General features: G+C 31.6%; 1 protein-coding gene across 1 annotated transcript in view; it reads right to left on the bottom strand.

Annotated features, from left to right (window-relative positions):
* The window catches only part of LOC145249556 (uncharacterized), a 279,663-nt gene that overhangs the window by 226,461 nt on the left and 30,085 nt on the right, over positions 1 to 23,117 (bottom strand). The window contains exon 2 of the mRNA XM_080111231.1: positions 2,578 to 4,580. Coding sequence (XP_079967357.1) covers positions 2,578 to 4,580 — 2,003 coding nt within the window. The remainder of the gene's footprint in view (positions 1 to 2,577; positions 4,581 to 23,117) is intronic.

Genomic DNA, 23,117 nt, shown 5'->3' with positions numbered 1-23,117 from the left:
ATTTTTTTCATTACTTAGTCAAAGGTAAACAGTTACATTTGGTCGCTACAAACGGCCATCTGTTTCAGTCAATGCGACCCTGAACCATTCGCCTGACGAAGTCTCATTGATTGAAAGAGATGGCTGTTTGTAGTGACCAAATGCAACTGTTTACCTTTGACTAAATAATATATATATATATATGTATATGTATATATATGTATATATATATGTATGTGTGTATATATATATTTATATATATATGTATATGTATATATATGTATATATATATGTATGTGTGTGTATATATATATATATTTATATGTATATGTATATATATGTATATATATATGTATGTGTGTATATATATATATTTATATGTATATATATGTATATATATGTATATATGTGTGTGTGTATATATATATGTATATGTATATATATGTATATATATATGTATGTGTGTGTGTATATATATATATATATATATATATATACACAGACAGACAGACACACACACACACACATAGAAGGCCGCCTGTCCTTTCTCGATTGTAAATACACTTAAATATTATATCTTAATTTATGCAGATTTCATATTTATTATTAATTCATTATTGATTATTATATTGCACCCAGCATACAGTGATTTCAAAAATTAAAAAAATATATGACTTGATAACCATCAGCTAAAATCAAACCCAAAACAAAAGTAATGTTGCTAAACTTATAAATGCATATTGACGCATGTGTAGAAGTAACGTGTTTAGTCGACTTATTCCTGCCAAGTTAATTTTTTTTTTCAATTTTGACCCTTTAGTAGCTATTTTTACCGGCTCTGGATAGGAACAAAAATAAAAATTGTCTCAGTCATGAAGGATTTCTTCTCCACCGACCGAGGACAGAACAAGTGAAGTGTATCATCAAAACAGATACTACACTGTGATCTTGGCCCGAAGGCCAATAGCGTATTTATTTGCTCCCCCACCGAGCAAATTAGGCACAAGGTCGATTTTTAATGTGAGGAGTGAAGGGGAATTTGGGGCCAACTCCCCGGGGAGTAGGGGAGCTGGATAGTGACAATTGGTATGAAGGGTTGCCCCTACATTGACCAAGGTCTTATATGTGGGGTTGCCCCACATATGGTCTTTGCTTGCAGTATCTGTCAGAACAGATACTACACTTTGATCCCAGCCCGAAGGCCAATAGGGTATTTATTTGCTCCCCCACCGAGCAAATTAGGCACAAGGCCGATTTTTAATGTGAGGAGTGTTGCTTTCTAATTTAAATTGCATCGAGAATTTTTAATTTTTTGGTACTACAAGGTTGAAGGGGGTGATAGTTATGCTCTTTTTGTAAAATTTGATAAATGGCGTGGGTATTGGTTAAATGCATCGTCAGGCGGCAGGACTGTGTTGTTTTATATCCAATGTTTGTATTAGTTTTGTTATTATTATGGGAGTTACATTCTCCTAGAAGGCATTTAAATTTATATATAACATTGGTTTGCTCTAATGGTTTTATAGCCTGGAAAGAGTTGTTTCAAACTACGAGGTTTTGAATTTTAAACTTCTCATAGTAAATAATAAATTTAATTCTACTGTTGCTATCAACACGAGTTAAGTATTTATGGACGATGTTTTTGGTTGCCTATTCTTTAAATTTAAACTTTACTTGCATTTCGTTGCATTCCGTTCACCAATTCCACTAGAAGATGATACGCAGTCGAATCGAAAGCGCTTGTGATTCTTATAGAACTTTTATTAATATCTTCAATTTCGTTATAAAAAAGACTATACGAAAAATCGAAAAACTAAAAAAAAAAAAGAGAATAATAAAGCAAAGTACCTCCGTTGTATTCAATAATGTTTGCGTGAATGAAAAATGCTGCATTGGGACATGCACTGTACCAATTTCAAATATATATATATATATTGTCATCCAGCTACAGTACTGTTTCGTTGTATCACAACTCATCAGTGCGGCTAGACATACACCTTTTCCCAACCTACATCGACCTATGACCGTCGGGTTGACAGTCAGCAGCGCTAACCATCGGACCACGAATCAGTTTACAAACAAATAGTTGGCTTCGCTTAATCGCTTATATATATATATATATATTACGCAGTAATCGATTAAATATGCTTGAATATATATATATATATATATATATATATATATATATATTACGCAATGTTCATAACTGTTTTTTATTTAAATTTTTCAAATATACATTATGATTGGACACTGAGCCCCTGGTAAATATATAGAGAAAGATGAAACAGCATTTGGAGATTTAACTGCTTAAAATGTCTTTTACCTAGAACTGCACACCTGTGGAACTCTCTTCCATTTGCTTGCTTTCCGGCTGACTATAATATGGTCGTCTTCAAGTCCAACGTAAACAAATTCTTGATGAGCCGTTTCCCTTAAGTAATCTAATTTACCAAATTTCCACTACTAACAATTATTACGTCACTGTCCCATTGACCGCTCTACACTTATTAACCCTTATCCTTGAGTGGCCTCTGTGCCTTGATTAGTGGGGACTCCTTTGTAACAAAAAAAAAAAAAAAAGAAAAAAAAGAAACTTACCCAATTATGAAAAGGTGATCTGGCATCTGTTTTTAAACCTCGGGCGATAAAATTGAATCCGTTCCGTGTCAATTCAGGATTATAGTCGCCTTCGACGTTGGACAGGTAGAGCTTGATGTCAATGGCGGTTCTCCGATCTTGTGTTAATCTGTCGCTCTCACATTCGGCCACCTCCGGGCTGAGGAGGACGATTTGGTCTTGGCCAACATCGGTGTGCAGACCTTCCTTCAGAAACCGGGCAAGGTCGCGGAGAAAGTCTGACCTCAACTGGCAAAAATCATACCAGGTCATCTTCAAATGCACTGTAATATGCAAGGGTAGTATCTGTTTCGTGGTGATAGGTACAACCATGGTACTCCATATTCTGGGAGTTGTTTTTTTATGGGCGGGAATATATACGTCAGTTTTAGTGGTAATAACTGGTTTGGTCGTAGAGTAAGGTGTTGTTGTTGCGACTGTTGAGCTCACCACATCTGTTGTAGTGACTGTGGAGATTGTTGTTGTAGAGGTCTCAAAAGTTGTTGTTTGATATGTTGTTGTGATGGGTGCTGCGGTTGTTGTAGATGGGGGTTTAAGTCTTAGAGTCGATGGACTGGAGGACGTACTTGGTGCCACAGCTGTAGGAGTGTGCCTGGTTTCTGGTATAACAATGGTTGTCTGCTCAGGAAGTGCAGTATGATTAGTCGTTGATTTGGTAAACGATGAAGACAACGATGATGATAACGAAGATGATAGCATAGATAGAGTTGATGAACGGAGAGGGATTGTTCTTGTCTCTGTTATGTGATTGGAGGATTTCGTAAGGACTGATAAAGACGAGCGATGAAGGTTTACTTTTGGGGTGGATAATGAAAATAATGGAAATTTTGAATCCTGTGTTTTTGTTATTTTTGTGTGTTTTTCTATGGATTTGGTGTCCATGGAAAGTGTTGTTTGTTTTCTCATAGAAACTGTTGTGGTGGCTGTTGTGGAGGGCAATAATTTTATTGGTTTCAGTGTTTTGACCCCCTTGTGCTCTCCTGGTTTTGTCACTTCAACCGTAGAAATAAATTGCGATGTCTGCTCTTGTAATCTAATGTCAGGGGATACAGTTTTCGGATCGGTCCTTGGACATTTTCCACAAGTTGTTGACAAAGGAAATTTAGGGGTAGAGTTTACGGTAGGAGATGATGAAGAAGAAGGAAATGCATGGGGGTTTTCAGAAGGTATAACTTTGGTTGGAATTCCAACCGCTTTTGACAGAGTCGACGGAACCTTAGGAGAGACATTGATGAGTTTCGTTGGGGGCATGGAAACCTTTCGGGGTTCTGTTTTGTGAAACGAAACATTTTCGATTGTGGTTTCGGTGAACTTTGGTTTGTAGTTTTTTTTGGTTATAGCAATAGCGGTACTTTTTTCTTCCTTAATCGTTGGCGTTTTTTTAGGGGATTTTGTGGGCAATATTTTAGGGGGTGTCGTGTATGGAAGGTTGCTGTCTGCAGGTGGCATGTGATGATGGGTTCTTCGATTTTGTTTTCTGTGATCTGTTGTTGATTGCTGAGAAATAGGGAATGAGGCGGATGAAGTATGTAATGGACTGATCGTGTCTGGAATGTTTTTTCTACCTTTGGAACGTTTGTTCATGTCGTTGGGACTCTTGGTTTCCGCTTTGGAAATGGTGGAATTTGGTATTGGAAGTTCCCATGCGGATATTCCAACAGTCGAACTCACAGTATCAGGGTTTGTTTTCATTGGCCACATCGGTGTCCAATTTTGTTTGTGAGTCATGTGAACTTGTGTAGCACCTGTGATTTTAAAATTTGGCAGCACATTGGATGCAGTGGTGGTTGCCGATGAGGGCGGGTTCATTTTCACTGGTAAACTGTTGTTTGTTTCAGATCCCAGTATTCCAGTGGTTCTATTGACAGCTGTGTTGTTTCTTCGCTGGACTATGAATCCTATCGGCAACGGTTTGACCATTGGCTTACCAAAAGCTGGACATACCAATGTGATGACAAACAGAACTGAAAAATAATCAACAGAAGCATCAAACTCCATGAATAAAACAGATCTTACAAATAAAAACATTATTTAGATATTCAAAAATCTTTTAACAGTTATTTATAGGCAAAACGCACACGCACACACACACACACACACACACACACACACAAAACTAGAATGACGTCACTACATCTTTTTATTTTCTTTTAAAGTTAATGAGTTAATTGAAGATGACCTGGTATGATTTTTTGATGAGACAGGAGGGAAAAAGATTCAAAAATTGACATAATAATTATCCGAATGGCTCTGCACTATTAAACAAATGCTGTCTTGAGTTGAACATTTTAACATGCTGAAAGAAATAAACAGTAAAATAGAAAACATCTTGGAATATAGACTTTTCGTCATTTATTTGTATATGCTCTGTAGTTACATCGAGCTTCATAAATTAAAGGAATGTTATAAATAAAAGGTGAAATATAATCGAATAAGCATATTTTTTTCATAAACACACATATACACCCCTCCACACACACACACACATATATATATATATATATATATATATATATATATATATATATATATATATATATATATATATATATATATTATATATATATATAGCAAAAATGGTAATTAGTAAAAACCTGAAGAAAGTGCTCAATACTATTGCAGAGCAAATATATAATATATGTTTTATTACCGTTTTACCTGTTTAGTTACACATGTTTCGGTTACCAAATCGTATCGACCCAGTAACTTCATCAGACTTTAACCATTTCTGTTAAAGTCTGATGAAGTTACTGTGTCGTTGATACGATTTGGTAACTGAAACATGTGTAACTAAGCAGACAAAACATGTGTAACTAAGCAGATAAAACGGTAATATATATATATATATATATATATATATATATATATATATATATATAGTGTTATAGACAAGTTCTATAAGAGCAAGGAGTATTGCAGCTATGAAAAGCTCAAGAGGTGTTGTTAACCTAGAGCTATATATAGAAAAGCTGAGGGGTTAATAATTGTAAAATTTTCAAGTTTAGATAGGGGGAAACGATCGTACATGAAAAAATTGGATTTTGTTATGTCCCCCCCCCTTATGTAAACTTGATAAATAAATTTAATTAAAACCCTATAGATTATAAGTTGCAACAATGTCTTTTTTAAGAAGAAATACTGAAAACTTAAAACATTTTTCTTATTCCTTTGGAATATCTTTTTAACCATATACATTTCTGTATTACTATCAACTTTCATACAAATATGACTTCTATCATCATCTGTAGTTTTCAATTAATGTGCTAACCAGCAAAATTGTAGCTTGCCTATGAATATTATTTTGCTAACTACTTTCCTCTGACGATAAGTACCATTATTTGAAACTTCATGGAATAAGGAAAATTTGAAGTTTTCAACTTGTATTTCTTGTCAAATAAGAAATCGTAATTTACACAGTTTGAATTGAAGTTCTTGTATCAATGTTCTTTCTCGAATATTGAGCTTTTTTATCTGGTTATGAGTATCTTGTAAATATTAATATTGATACAGAATTATTCAATTTGTAAACTTGGATATATTTGGATATATGCACTATTGTTATATTTAACAAGCATTGGGCTTCTAAACTAAAAGGATTGGTATGCATAAAGCGTATATATATATATATATATATATATATATATATATATATATATATATATATATATATATATATATACATTTAAATAAAAGGGGCGGAAATCTCTCAAAAGCTCTTTCGACTATCATCTCGTCAGGAGAGAATCGATAGTATAAAAAATTAAATAACAATGTCGAAATAATTTAATTTTTATACTATCGATTCTCTCCTGACGAGATGATAGTCGAAAGAGCTTTTGAGAGATTTCCGCCCCTTTTATTTAAATGTATATATAAATTTTGTACCTCCAAACATTTATTCATATATATATATATATATATATATATAACTACTTAATTTACTCACATAAAAATAATATACAAAAGTAAAGATTTATGCGTAAACTTTAAGTATTTACTTCAAAAGTGCTCAATACGTAGGTAGAGCTAGTTAGTAAGTTATAAAATGTATATGGCAATTAAGCTACACTGAATATTCCGCGTTTCATCCACTCTAGGATTCTTCAGACATGCCTGAAGAATCCTAGAGTGGATGAAACGTGGAATATTCAGTGTAGCTTAATCGCCATATACATTTTATAACTTACTAACTATATATATATATATATATATATATATATATATATATATATATATATATATATATAGAGAGAGAGAGAGAGAGAGAGAGAGAGAGATAAAGATATATATAGATATAGATATTAGGTTGGTGCAAAAATGATGTCGTTTTTATCAGATATATTTGCACGTCAAAAGCGACATTATTTTTGCACCAACCATATATATATATATATATATATATATATATAGAGAGAGAGAGAGAGAGAGAGAGAGAGATAAAGATATATATAGATATAGATATTAGGTTGGTGCAAAAATGATGTCGTTTTTATCAGATATATTTGCACGTCAAAAGCGACATTATTTTTGCACCAACCATATATATATATATATATATATATATATATATATGTGTGTGTGTGTGTGTGTGTGTGTGTGTGTGTGTGTGTGTGTGTTTTAAGGGTATAAGAACAACAGTCCGAAGAGCAGAGTATATTTTAATGCATTAGTAAATTCATTAATACAATTATAAATTATCAATCATATATATATATATATATATATATATATATATATATATATATATATATATATGAGTACTTCATTTAATCACATAAATTAATATACGAAAATATAAATTTATGCGTAAACTTTAAGTATTTACTTGAACAGTGCTCAATACGTAGATAGAGCTAGGTAGTAAGTTATAAAATATATATGAAACGCGTGTAGCTTAATTGCCATATATATTTTATAACTTACTACTATATATATATATATATATATATTTATTTATTTATTTATTTAGCAGTGTTGGGACTATTCCAATATTTTGCCATTCTTGTATAATTTTTGTAAAATGTCTGAATATTAGGCTATAGGATTTTTTTTTTGTTTATTATCCTAAAAATCCATGTACTATGTACACATATTTTCGCAAATGTAAAAAATACACTTGTGAGGGTGATTTATAGATTTTATTTCTACTGATATTTTCAAATCAATGGATGTTTATCATTTTACAATCTCTACCAGAAATAGAAAATAAAGTTTGAAACCAAAACAAAACAAAAAAAAGGAAGGAAGGAAGGAACATTAAAAGAATCGTTTTCAGATTTGGGAAGAGCACAATTTTTTCTGATTCCAATACTGATTCCGATACTGATTCTGATACACCAAAAGCTTCTGATTTTTCTGATTCCCAATTCTTATTCTGATTAATTATACAGTGTGTGTGTGCGTGTGTGTGTGCCTGTGTGTGTGTGTGTGTGTGCATTTCCCTACACAATACCTCTGTCAATTTGCAGTCTACAGACTCGAAATTTGATATATATGGTATTGAGATCTGGGAAAACTTTTGTAATCGGTTTTTGGCCAGAAATTTGGCTGTTAAGGAGTCAAAGTTCAACGATTTGACCTTTGAGAACTCTACCAAACTTCTTCGTCAATTTTGGGTATAAACAATTGAAATTTTAGATATAGGTTCCTTGGACATGGATCTAACTTAATAACTTTATTTGAGCCCAAAACAATAAATGTTAAGGGGTCATAATAGGGGTCAAAGTTTGACCTCTGCAGTCTACCAAATTACTCAGCGTATTTCTGGTCCAAACATTTGAAATTTTATATAAAGGGTATTCAGAGATAGGGCAAGCTTTTTAATCGGTTTGGGTTGAAATTTTTTAGTTAATAATATATAAATGTATGTATGTATGTATGTATGTATGTATGTGGTGGTCAAGGTCTGGTGTGAACCTTTGTTAAAAGCACACAAATGTCTTAGTGTCATACTGTGCTTCTCCAGACAAATCCACCCTATGTGCACGTTGTGACCACTGCCACGCAGACGGGGCTCTGATGAACGACGAGTTTCTTGCGCCGTATAACTGGACCTTCACTGCCTTGTGGGCCAAGGTTCTTTTAACCAAAGGCTAAGGGTGAGGTAACCCTGACAGAAACCTCCAGAGGAGCTTAGGCCCTGTAAGCTGCGGCATACATGACCCACCGGCGTGTGGAATATGATCTGGTGCCCAGAAACCTAAGTCCCAGTCATGGATCAAATGGCATAATGGGTGGAGAGGGCTCCGTAAGCCATGGTGAAGGCAACCTCTTTAGGAGAAGGAAAACTCTGATATAAAAACTGTGGCATCTGCTGCATCCAATGATGTTGACTTGCTTTTCTTTTTGGTTCAATGTGGCAATTGTTCAGAGAGTGGGATTGTCTTCGGTGCAAAGGCTTTCCTCACTATAAAAAGCTTCAAGCACAGGCATTACTTGATATGTAATGGAATACACATTTTACCATCAGTGTGTATCTCGATAACAAAAAGGCTGGCTGTAGCTTGAAATGGCAAACGGACACTCAATGAGGACTGATGCGGATATGGGCGTCAATGGAAATAAAGGCTCTGGAACTTCCCAGGGTCTGGTCCGGCAGGTGTTCGGGGCACCACAGCTTGGGCCCGATCATCAGCGGATATATAGGACTGTGTACGTGTATATATATATATATATATATATATATATATATATATGTATATATATGTGTATGTATATATATATATATATATATATATATATATATATGCATATGTGTATGTGTGTGTATGTATATATATGTATTGTAGGTGACCGTCCGGCATGTGCTGCTAGTGGCGCTCATGTCTGCCTCTTTTGAGCCAGAGATGTATTAAGTAATGGCATTACTCGAGAACGAATTTGCTGCCATCATGTATGTATGTATGTATGTTTGCATGTCCGCCTAAAACTTTCGACAGAGGCGACGGATTTTCACAAGATCAGTATCGTTTTGAAGTTGGACCCTTCAGACGACAAATATCGAAAAATTGGCTGAAAGCATTTATGTCTTCACCTTCAGCTGGACACTTTTCTAGAGGGAGGGTCGCTTTTTTCGCCAATATTTTTGAAAGTCATCCTCTCCTTTCGATTGTCTAGCCTTAATTTAAACCTACGTCACTTCCGGTTTGGCGGTGGTCATAACAGCAAGACGTCAGGGTTTTTTTCCTGTTCTTTTCCTCCTTTGCGGTAATGCGGTATAGGTTCGAGCCTGCCTTCCTACTACCACTTTTTTCTTTTTTTGCTAACATACACCCCCAATCACCCGGGCAACGCCGGGCTGAAATGCTAGTATATCTATAAAAGTGAAAGTGTCTGTCTGTCTGTGTACATTTCCCTACACAATATCTCTGTCAATTTTCAGTCTACAGACTTGAAATTTTATATACAGAGTATTGAGATTTGCAAAAATCTTTGTAATCAGTTTTCGACCAGAAATTTGGCTGTTAAGGAGTCAAAGTTCAACGATTTGACCTTTGAGAACACTACCAAACTCCTCCGACAATTTTGGGTATAAACACTTGAAATTTTAGGTATAGGTTCCTTGGACATGGATCTAACTTAATAACTTTATTTGAGCCCAAAACAATAAATTTTAAGGGGTCATAATAGGGGTCAAATTTTTAAAAAATTGACCGTTGCGGTCACTACCAAATTACTCAGCGTATTTCTGGTCTAAACATTTGAAATTTTACATAAAGGGTATTCAGAGATAGAGCAAGCTTTTTAATCGTTTAGGTTGAAAATTTGAGCCACAAATATATAAATGTTTGTATGTATGTTTGCATGTCTGCCTAAAACCTTTGACAGTGGCGACGGATTTTCACAAGATTAGTATCGTTTTTAAGATCGACGTTTCAGACAACAAATATCGAAAAATTGGCTAAAAACATTAATTTCTTCACTTTGAACTGGGCGCTTTTCTTCAGGGAGGAGTCGCTTTTTTCGCCGATATTGTCGAATGTCATCCCCTCTTTCGATTGTCTAGCCTTAATTTAAACCTACGTCACTTCTGGTTTGGTGGTGGTCGTAACAGCAAATATATTAGTATTTCCCCCCATTCTTTCCCTCCTTTACGGTACGGGTTCGAGCCTGCCTTCCTACTACCACTTTTTTTTGTTTTTGCTCAACATACACATCCAAACATTCGGGCAACGCCGGGCTGAAATGCTAGTATATAAATAAGAATAATGGAAATAATATTTCCACGATATAGAGAAATTAAAAAGAAACAAACCAAGTTACATGTCCATTAACTTTCGTCTTTATTGTAAGACTTCTTCTGGATGAATAAATTGAAGAAAATAAAATACCAGTACAATATTTGAAAATATATTTGTTGTGAAAATTATGACTTTGTTCTATTTCAGAACGAAAAAAGTTGTTATTATATTAGAAACAAGTATATTTTCAAATATTTCACCGATTTTTTTTCATCCTGAATATTAATAGTAGTTTTTTTTTAAGATTTCATTTGTAATGCTTCTAGTATTTCAAGTTTTTGTTTAGTATTGGTTTGTTCAAGAACATATGTGTTGTCAACTAAAATCTTCCTACATTGGGACAGGTCCTGGATATGACCTAAAACTATATCCGATGGTGAGGGCCCCAGTTTGCAGGCCTTAGGGAGTGTGGAGCCACCTTTTAATTGCCATTTCCCCCAGGTCCAATCTGACCCGGAGTGGTAGTACCTGTTAGGGTTCCAACTATGGTTAAATAGAAACCGACTTGAAAACCAATATATTCTATTAAAAAAATTTTCTTCAAAATCCTTGGATTCAGCATTAAATAACCTGAAAAGGGTTGATATGCCATAAAACGAAAACAACCAACCAACCATATATTGGGACAGAGGACAAGTGATTAAATATAGCACTGTTTTCAGAGCGATTCATGGTTAATCTCCTCAAAAAAATGTTGATAGTCATGGATAAAATAAATAAATAAAATAAAATAAAATAAAATAAAATAATTAACCAATGGGAAAAGAGAAGAGGGGGGGGGAACTATATGAATTATTCATAACCAGTTAAATTAATTCATCCCTAAAGAGGAATCCTGAAGAATTGGAAAGTACTTGGACTTATGCTAAATATGATGATTACATCAGCCAGTTCCTTCCAGAAGTGAGGACTGTTATTTGGGAGTTAGAAAGGATCGAAAAATAGAATTAATAGACAAAGGACGTCTATTTTATTTAATGATATATATATATATATATATATATATATATATATATATATATATATATATATATATATATATATATATATGATATTAAATTTGAAGAAAGTATTTCTTAGGTTCTTCAATTTTCCCGAGCAATGCTGGTGTATAGATCATGCTAGTTATTATTATTATTATTATTATTATTATTATTATTATTATTATTATTGAACGTTTACTTAGGTTCAGTATTTTACTTCTTCATATAAGGCCTACTCGAACTTATGATAAATATGGTGATTACATCAGCCAGTTCCTGCCAGAAGTGAAGACCGTTATTTGGGAGTTAGAAAGGATCGAAAAATAGAATTAATAGACAAAGGACGTCTATTTTATTTAATGATATATATATATATATATATATATATATATATATATATATATATATATATATATATATATATATGATATAAAATTTGAAGAAAGTATTTCTTAGGTTCTTCAATTTTCCCGGGCAATGCTGGTGTATAGATCATGCTAGTTATTATTATTATTATTATTATTATTATTATTATTATTATTATTATTATTGAACGTTTACTTAGATTCAGTCTTTTACTTCTTCATATGAGGCCTACTTGGACTTATGATAAATATGGTGATTACATCAGCCAGTTCCTGCCAGAAGTGAAGACCGTTATTTGGGAGTTAGAAAGGATCGAAAAAGAGAATTAATAGACAAAGGACGGTTCAGATTGTTTACTTCTTCATATGTGGCCTGGCAATAATAGTTTCTCTATTGCTCTGCACAGGCAAGGCGGAGATATCAAAAGCTGAGCAGTATCTTCTATGCATTTAGTCTAATGCATGTTACTTGTGAATGCTGTTAACAACAAAAGATGGGTCGCTTTTGAAAAATGTTCTGTAGATTTCCAAAGATCTAAATCGAATTAAATATTATTTTTCTTACAACATGAACCAACATTCCACCGAAAAGAAATGGCTAGTCAGAATCAAATATTGATTTTGTAGGATGTCAGCTAGCGATGTCTAACTTTAAGAATCCAACTGAGTTAATTTTATATATCAGATATTTTCAAGTACAATCACGACATTTGATTTTCATTGGGCCAAATTCTTCAGCCCGACTCTTCCAAGTGGTTAGACTACACAAGAAATCTCTTTGAGAAATTTGAACTTGAAAGTAAGAATTCTAAAATTATACCTCGCAGGATAGCAATACAAGACTAAATTTAAGACAACAATGGAACCTCGTCCAGGGAATCTAGAATTTCGTTTCAAAAGAAAAAATGGCACCAGATATGCTGATGACTTACAAATATTGGCAAATAAAGAGACGTTTTGATTTGGAAGTAACCCGATCTACATGTATGTATGTATGTATGTATGTATGTATGTATGTATGTATGTATGTATCTACCTATTTATCTATCTATTATATAAAAGGAACTGTGTGTGTGTGTGTGCGCGTGTGTGTGAGTTCGTTCTTTATGGACTCCTAAACGGCTGGCCCAATTTTTTTGAAATTTCACATAAATGTATTTAATGTGCCTGGCAGTGTTCTTAGGTAGGTGTTGGATTGAAACGTCTTCGACAAGTATCAATAATTGGTAATTGAAAAAAAAAAAAAATCCGATAAAAGAAGGAACAGGTGATTTTGATCAAAGTTACGATATATACAGCCTACCATCACAAGTGTATTTGAGGCGTTTTAATACCGTACAAGCAGAAAAGCCCGGCATATAAAATCAACAGTAGGTTCTTTGATATGACAGGGGCGAGTTCAAAATGAATGTCTCTGTTTAAAGCACAATTGAACCATGATAATTGACTCTTGCATTTTTATCTTTAATTTAAGCCATTATATAAAAATAATTTTATATAATCAAGAGTAAATTCTCTACAGTGCAATGTAAACTACAATGTATTGTGAACTAAGTCACTGTGGGTAGGCAATCAATTGATTTGATGACAATAAAAATATGGAAGTGTTAAATATTCGTTGATCATCATTTAATCCCGGGCAACGTTGGGTCACCTTGCTAGGATATATATATATATATATATATATATATATATATATATATATATATATATATATATATATATATATATATATATATATATAACTACTTCATTTACTCACATAAATTTAATATACGAAAGTATAGATTTATGCGTAAACTTAAAGTATATACTTCAAAAGTGCTCATTACGTAGGTAGAGCTAGTTAGTAATTTATAAAATATATATGGCGATTAAGCTACACTGAATATTCTACGTTTCATCCACTATAGGATTCGTCAGGCTTATGTGCGAATTCTGTGGTTGTTTCTTCCAAAATCTATTAAACTGTAGACGAGAAATAGCAAACAACTGTGTTCACAAAATAAAACTTACTCTAGGATAGCGATACAAAATAGCTTTAAAACTAACAATAACAATAGAAAAGAAACAAATAAATAAATTAAATAAACATGAATATACATAAACGATCACACATATATGTATATATATATATATATATATATATGTATATATATGTGCATGTATGTGTGTACACATAGGTATATTTATATATATAAAAAAAAAAGAAAAAGGAAAACGTCTACCTTAAACCACTAACCTAGTTCTAAAACAGATCTTTTGTTCGATAAAATGCATGCCCATTAGCTCATAGGAAGGGGTGCTGTGGATACTAGAAAGCTGATTGGCTAGCTAAAAATCCTCAACATATATAAAAACAAGAAACAACCACAGAATTCGCGCATAAGCCTGACGAATCCTATAGTGGATGAAACGCAGAATATTCAGTGCAGCTTAATCGCCATATATATTTTATAAATTACTATATATATATATATATATATATATATATATATATATATATATATATATATATATATAAAATGGGTTAAGAAGTTCCAACGAAAGAAAGATGTATATTTAAATAAGGGAGTAGTTACCAACAATGTGTATTTTTTAACATTATTTTATTATTCTGTGTCTTGGTTTTTCATTGAGAATTATGTTCGGATCATTGTAATAATGTTTTTAAGTCATTGAAATCATTGAAATCATTTCAATGACTTAAAAACATTATTACAATGATCCAAACATAATTCTCAATGAAAAACCAAGTCACGGAATAATGAAATAATGTTAAAAAATACACATTGTTGGTGACTATTCCCTTATATATATATATATATATATATATATATATATATATATATATATATATATATATATATATATATATATAAAATAAAATAAAAAATATAACACGGAAATTACATAATTGTCGATGCAATAATTTATTTCAACCTTATGGTATTTTCAAGCATCTAAATCAGACAATTACATTTTTGATACTATCAAAGTATCATTTTTGATACTATCAAAGTATCAAAAATTTAATTGTCTGATTTAGATGCTTAAAAATACCATAAGGTTGAAATAAATTATTGCATCGACAATTATGTAATTTCCGTGTTATATTTTTTATTTTATCTTATTGCTCTGTTTACCACATTGAGCTCTCATACCCGGATTTCCTCTGGATTTATTCCATTATAACACTATATATATATATATATATATATATATATATATATATATATATATATATATATATATATATATATATATATATATAAAGAAAATGACGATATAAAGCTACATATTAATATATATAGATTTATTCATTTATTCAATAAAGGTATACATCAGTTGGGGTGTAGGGAAAGTGAGAACATTTTATACTATGATATTTCAAAGCCTAATGCTTCTCATCAGAAGACGAGAGAAGATGCAAAGTAATATAAGAGAGATGCAACGTCTAGCGATAGTGACATTAGGAGTGAAATAAAATATTGAGGTGGTTAGAGGGAGCTATATTGATCTCTGTGATATAGGAGGAATATAGTTTTTATTATATAATGCAGGTAGGTATATGGCATATGTAAGCTCCAAAACAATTGTTTGAGCTTTGCATTATCCTGATAAGTCTCCTCTTAAAGAATTGATCTTATTCTCTTCCTTTAACTTCCTCATTTATATATATATATATATATATATATATATATATATATATATATATATATATATATATATATATATATATATATATATATATATATATACATATATATATATGTATACATTATATATATATATACATTATTATTATATATATATATTATATATATATATACATTATATATATATACATTATTATTATATATATATATATATATACATTATATATATATATACATTATTATTATATATATATACATTATTATTATATATATATATACATTATTATTATATATATATACATTATTATATATATATATATACATTATTATTATATATATATACATTATTATATATATATATACATTATATATATACATTATATATATATATATATATATATATATATATATATATATATATATATATATATATACAACTTGAGTTCCTTAAGCCATAATCGAAATCGAAACCAAAACTAATGAAAAATTCTTGATAAAATTATTTATGAAAAAAAAAAATAGATTACTGGAGTGCCATTAGTCATAATCGAATATATATATATATATATATATATATATATATATATATATATATATATATATATATATATATATATATATATATATATTTGTAGTCATCAACTTATAGTACTGTTTCATTGTATTACAACTCATCAGTACGGCTAGACTCGCACCTCTCTCAAGCTGAGGATTGAACCTAGAACCATTGCGTTGATAGTCGGCAGTATTACCTATCGACCCACGGGAGCGGTGTCCACAAATAACCTCGAAAAATGTCTATTTTAAACAAACATTCGTCCACCACTTTTATAGTGCTCAAACCGTTTATTTACAAACAAACAGAGAGCCTATCATTTTTCAGCCAATTAAGTTGTGGGTGAAATTATTTATGACAGTGCTCTACCCAAAGAGTGACGCTTATATATATATATATATATATATATATATATATATATATATATATATATATATATATATATAATAAAAATTACAATTAAATTTACGAAAATGATCCAAGATGGTAAAACTAAAGTATATTATAAATTTTAAAGAATTAATATTTATAAAGTAATCTCAACCAGATGTAAAAGTTCAATAAAACCAAATAGGATATAGAGCTTATAATAATTATAATTAAATTATAATTTAACATTTCAGATATATATAATTTTTCTTTAACATTATCGTTTTTTCTACATACTTTCTTAATACTTTATTTTAATTCTTTATTTCTTCTTTGCTTGGCCGATTTTTTATCTGCAATTTCCATTTTAGTCTTTATATATCAATTATATCAATCTACCTGTATGTACATTTACTCATATTTTACTATATGCATTTACTTACATATTACTTGCTTTATTCGGAATTTGCAGATACCGGCCATCCTCTCCCCTTAAATTTTTATTTTTTGTTAGTGTCTTTTAATAACTCTTGCTGATATTTTCTTAAGGAATAACATGTACATTTCAGTTGATCTCTTTTTTGCCTTATATTTTTGGCGCCTTTTAACGTCATCTTGTCTGGGTCATTTTGACATTTGCTTTCCTATTTTATATTTTAAAAAGATTGAAAATCTTTTTTTTCTTCTTCTTCACTCATTTTTTTCTCTCTTCTTCTTTACTCATTTTTCTTAATTACACCTTGTCTCAGTAGCCGTGTTTAACGCATATCTTATTTTTCTTTTAATAATATTATTGGATTTCTTTCCTCTTTTCCTTATACCTATTTGTGAATTATTCCACGGATTTGGCCTTTCGGATTATTTTGAACCATCTTCCAATTACCCGATTTACTTAGATTTTACTTGTGCGATTGGAAATTTAACTAACTTCTCGGATTTACATTTTTGGATTTTACCGTCATTGGATACTTTACCTTTCACCAAACTATCCATTCACATGAAATCACCCTTTTCTTCACCCTATTCCCTCTGCTTCACTTTTTATTATCAAGTAAGATCTTTGACTTACTTGCAGTTTCATCAAATACTTTTGCAAGCAAAATCCGATCTCGCATTTTGCTAATTCCTACCCTTTGATGAAAAGGAAAGTATTTCTTCAAAACTCTGCGGATTAAAGACTATCCTCTTATTTAGTGTTTCCTTTTCAAATTAAATATCTTTTTAACTCTTTTTCAAAGTGTTTTTTAACATGTTTTATTAACTATTTGCTCTTATATATATATATATATATATATATATATATATATATATATATATATATATATATATATATATATTTGTGTGCGTTCGACTTACATACATTAGAATCCTTTCCCTCCCTTGCCTGCTTCAATTTATTTTCCAAACTTTAAATTATCTTTCAGTTTCCTTTCCCCCTTTTTTTCCTTTTTTTTTTAACTTATTTTTTTCTTTAATGTCTAAACTTCTCCATATATTGATGTCTGGGTCACATTAACCACCAAAGCTAATTTAGGCTATAAAAAGAATTGCCTAGATCTATACATACTTAATGACTATATCATATGCATATATGACTATATCATATGTATATATGACTATATCATATGCATATATGACTATATCATATGCATATATGACTATATCATATGTATATATGACTATATCATATGCATATATGACTATATCATATGTATATATGACTATATCATATGCATATATGACTATATCATATGTATATATGACTATATCATATGTATATATGACTATATCATATGCATATATGACTATATCATATGCATATATGACTATATCATATGCATATATGACTATATCATATGTATATATGACTATATCATATGTATATAATGACTATATCATATGTATATATGACTATATCATATGCATATATGACTATATCATATGCATATATGACTATATCATATGTATATATGACTATATCATATGTATATATGACTATATCATATGTATATATGACTATATCATATGCATATATGACTATATCATATGCATATATGACTATATCATATGCATATGTGACTATATCATATGTATATATGACTATATCATATGCATATATGACTATATCATATGTATATATGACTATATCATATGTATATATGACTATATCATACGCATATATGACTATATCATATGCATATATGACTATATCATATGCATATACGACTATATCATACGCGTATATGACTATATCATATGCATATATGACTATATCATATGCATATGACTATATCATATGCATATACGACTATATCATATGCATATATGACTATATCATATGCATATATGACTATATCATATGTATATATGACTATATCATATGCATATATGACTATATCATATGCATATATACATCAAACTTTTTCTTTGCCTTTGATTATACCATCAAATTTTGCATGGTTCTCAATTATTATGTAGTACTTTTTCGTTTAGCAATGGACTTCATCTCAAAATATCCTTGTAATTTGGCTTCTTACAAATTTTCATACACATCTTAGTGTTCAACGATAATGATGATGCCTCTGTTCAGTCGCGACAGACAAAAGATACCCCCTGTAGGGACAGATGCGTGCGTAATTGTGTTGCAAGTGTTGCGCAATCTCAAACCAAACCTCGCCTGAATCGATACTGCTTGAGTCCAGTGGCAAGGAGAAGACCAGGATGACTGGAAACAATGCCTAAATAAGCGGAGAGCACATACGAGGGGCGTGCAATAAGTAATGCCTCTTACCCACTTCCCATACTAGTAGAGCAACGAAACTTGGCACAGTTATTAGTCTTTCTCTACATAGGAACCACCCAGAGTTATGCATTTCTCCTATCGTTTGATGCAGCTCTGGAGACCGTTTTTGTTGAACACCCCAGGTTGGTCCTTCAACCACGACGTGACTTCAGAAATCAAGGCTGCATCATCTGGGAAACGCTTTCTTTTCAAAAACAACTTCATGGCTTGGAAGAGGTGAAAGTCAGAGGGTGCAAGGTCAGGAGAGTAGGGAGGATGGGGAAGGATTTCATAACCACATGCCCGTGCTTCTGATCTGGCAACATGCGAGTTGTGGACTGGAGCGTTGTCCTGCAGGAGGAGGGTACCTTTGCTGATCTTGACCCGCCTCTTGATTTTAATAGCTTCCTTTAAGTTCCTCAAAAGTGAGGCATAATAGGCTCTTGTAATTTTGGTACCCTTTGCCAGGAAATCTGTCATCACTACTCCGTCCTGGTCCCAGAAGACTGTGAGCATGAATTTGCCAGCGGAGGGCTGCACCCTTGCCTCCTTTGGAGGTGGTGAGTCCAAGTGCTTCCACTGATTTGACTGGGCTTTGGTCCCTGGATCATAGTGATGGACCTAGGTTTCATCCTGTGTAATCAGTCTTTTGAAAAACTTTGACTCATCTTCTTGGCCCATCTCCAAATTCATCCTCGAGCACTCGACGCGTTCTTGCTTCTGGAATGGTGTGAGCAACCTGGGAATCCATCTGGCAGACACTTTATGCATATGCAAATGGTCATGAATGATAATTTCCACCGACCTTGTACTAATCTTGACATCTTGGGCTATTTGGCGAATAGTAATGCGCCGATCTTCCAAAATAGCAGCCTCAACTTCACGGACAGATGCCTCATCAATGGCAGAAGGGGTGGGGCGACCTGATCTGGGAGCTGTTTCCACAGACTTCCGACCATGTTTAAATTTACGATGCTAGCGTTTTACAAGGTCATATGATGGGGCATTATCACTATAAGTTTCTTTCATTTCATCAAAAGTCTTCTGTGGTGTGTTCAAATACAAAAACTGGATCACTGCTCGACATTCAACAGGCTCTTTTTCACACCTGACTCAGTTCAAACACCTGTAAAACAGAAACCACGATTAGTTCAGAGCTGTAATTTGCCACATAACCCATGGAGATATAAATCATTGCATATGCAAAATTTCAGCTAGATCAGACAACAGAAAGTTAGTCAGAGTCATTACTTATTGCACGCCCCTCGTACAGCACCTAAAAATCCCAAATGGTCACTCATCTGGTACTGGTCAGGCTCATCGTTGCTTAACTTTGGTGATCCAATGAAAACCGTGATTAAATCTTAGTGTTCAATTTATGTGATAACGAGCAAAATTTATGAATGCTATTTTGCTTACTACGTTTCATTTGAGGAAATGAGCCATTCATTGAAACTCCATGGAACATGGAAAAAACACTTTAAATCTTTGTATTCCTTGTCGAATAATAAATTTGTTGTAAATTTTTTAATTAACAGAATCTAATTCCAAATTCATATATATATATATATATATATATATATATATATGACTACTTCATTTAATCACATAAATTAATATACGAAAGTATAAATTTATGCATAAACTTTAAGTATTTACTTCAATAGTGCTCAATACGTAGGTAGAGCAAGGTAGTAAGTTCTAAAATATATATGACAATAAGCTACACAGAATATTCTGCGTTTCATCCAAGCTAGGATTCATCAGGCTATGCCTGATGAATCCTAGCGTGAATGAAACACAGAATATTCTGTGTAGCTTAATTGCCATATATATTTTAGAACTTACTATATATATATATATATATATATATATATATATATATATATATATTCCATTTGTCTTTACATAAGCAGTAATTTGTTGCTACACAGTCATGAGCATGCTTCGGTCTTCTAGTATTTTTTAGTAACTAGAGACCTCTTTAGGCAACAACGCTTATATTAAAATTTTGAATATAAACGTAGTTACCTGAAGAGGTTTCTAGTTACTAAATACTAGAAAACTAAAACATGCTCATGACTGTGTAGGAACAAATTGAAAATGTAACTTGCTCTACTTCTGTATTGAGCACTCTTTATAAACTTCATTATATTTATGTATATTCGTTATATATATATATATTCGTTATACATTTGTGTAATTGTAAGTATACATACATACATACTTACATACATGCATACATAGACCTTGTACTAATCTTGACATCCTGGGCTATTTGGCGAATAGTAATGTGCTGATCTTCCAAAATGGCAGCCTCAACTTGACGGACAGATGCCTAATCAATGGCAGAAGGGGAGGGGGGCTACCAGATCTGGGAGCTGTTTCCACAGACTTCCGGCCATGTTTAAATTAAAGACGAAATAAAGACGAAACGTTGATGAACACATAATACGGTTTGTTCCTTTTTATTTCTCTATTTTGTCGGAATACTATTTCCATTATTTTCATCATATATATATATATATATATATATATATATATATATAAATCACAGAATATATATTATGATCTTATTAAGTTTACGTATATATATTATTAATATTTCATTTTTTTATATTATTATAAGTAGTAACTATATTGTATGTACATTTTTTTGTTTGGGGAAGTGGTAATTCCCACTGGAGAGCCATGTATGTACAGCTCTCCTGTTTTTAAATCCCCCGAAACAGTTATATGGTAGACAGCTGATGATCCCCGCTTTCTATTTAACAATTGTAGTTAAGGTTTTTTTTTTAAATTTATTCCAATCTAGTTAAATTCTGTTTTATAATTGTAGACGTCTTAGAAGTCGGCTTATGCAAGTGCTAGGTCTGCAATAGGTTAAGGTTAATTTTTCTTTTGTGCCCTTTTTTTTCCGGTAATTTAAACTTTATTTTTATTTTCACATTTTCTTACCCCAAGCTTTTTAGACTATATATATATATATATATATATATATATATATATATATATATATATATATAATATAAAGCTGAACGTCTGTGTGTGTGTCTGGTCACGAATAGGCTCCTATATGATTGACTATTATAGAAAACTTATCACATATAATGATAGAAGATGTATAGAGACACAGGAATGGGTATGTTTGATCTGGCATAATGATGATTCATTAAAATTGTGGGGTCTGTGTACGCGCCTGGTCCACAAAGTATGGAAATAAAAAATTTAAAAATAAAAGAAAAAACGTTTACAAGTGTTTTTGATATAGATGTTCATAAGAATACTTTGATAAGTATGTTTTAACTTAAATAGAGATAGTATAATAAAAGCATTGTAAATAGAAATTTAGCTTGCCTTTTGCGACATGTGTTTGTTGAATACTTGTTTTTATTTATTGGCTATTTTAATAAATACCCATACTTCTTACACGATTAGTCGCTTTTAAAAATGTAGTTATCTCCCTTGCATTTAAAACATATTAGGCAAATGTGGGACATATCTTAGAAACGAGCACAACTCATGAAAATTATTTTAAACCAGTTAG

The sequence above is a fragment of the Euprymna scolopes genome, chromosome 28, assembly GCF_053919585.1.
Source record: "Euprymna scolopes isolate OS-2025 chromosome 28, ASM5391958v1, whole genome shotgun sequence".
In the NCBI taxonomy this organism is placed as follows: domain Eukaryota; kingdom Metazoa; phylum Mollusca; class Cephalopoda; order Sepiida; family Sepiolidae; genus Euprymna; species Euprymna scolopes.
Note: the sequence above shows the minus strand (reverse complement) of the source record. Positions and strands in the feature narration are given on the sequence as shown.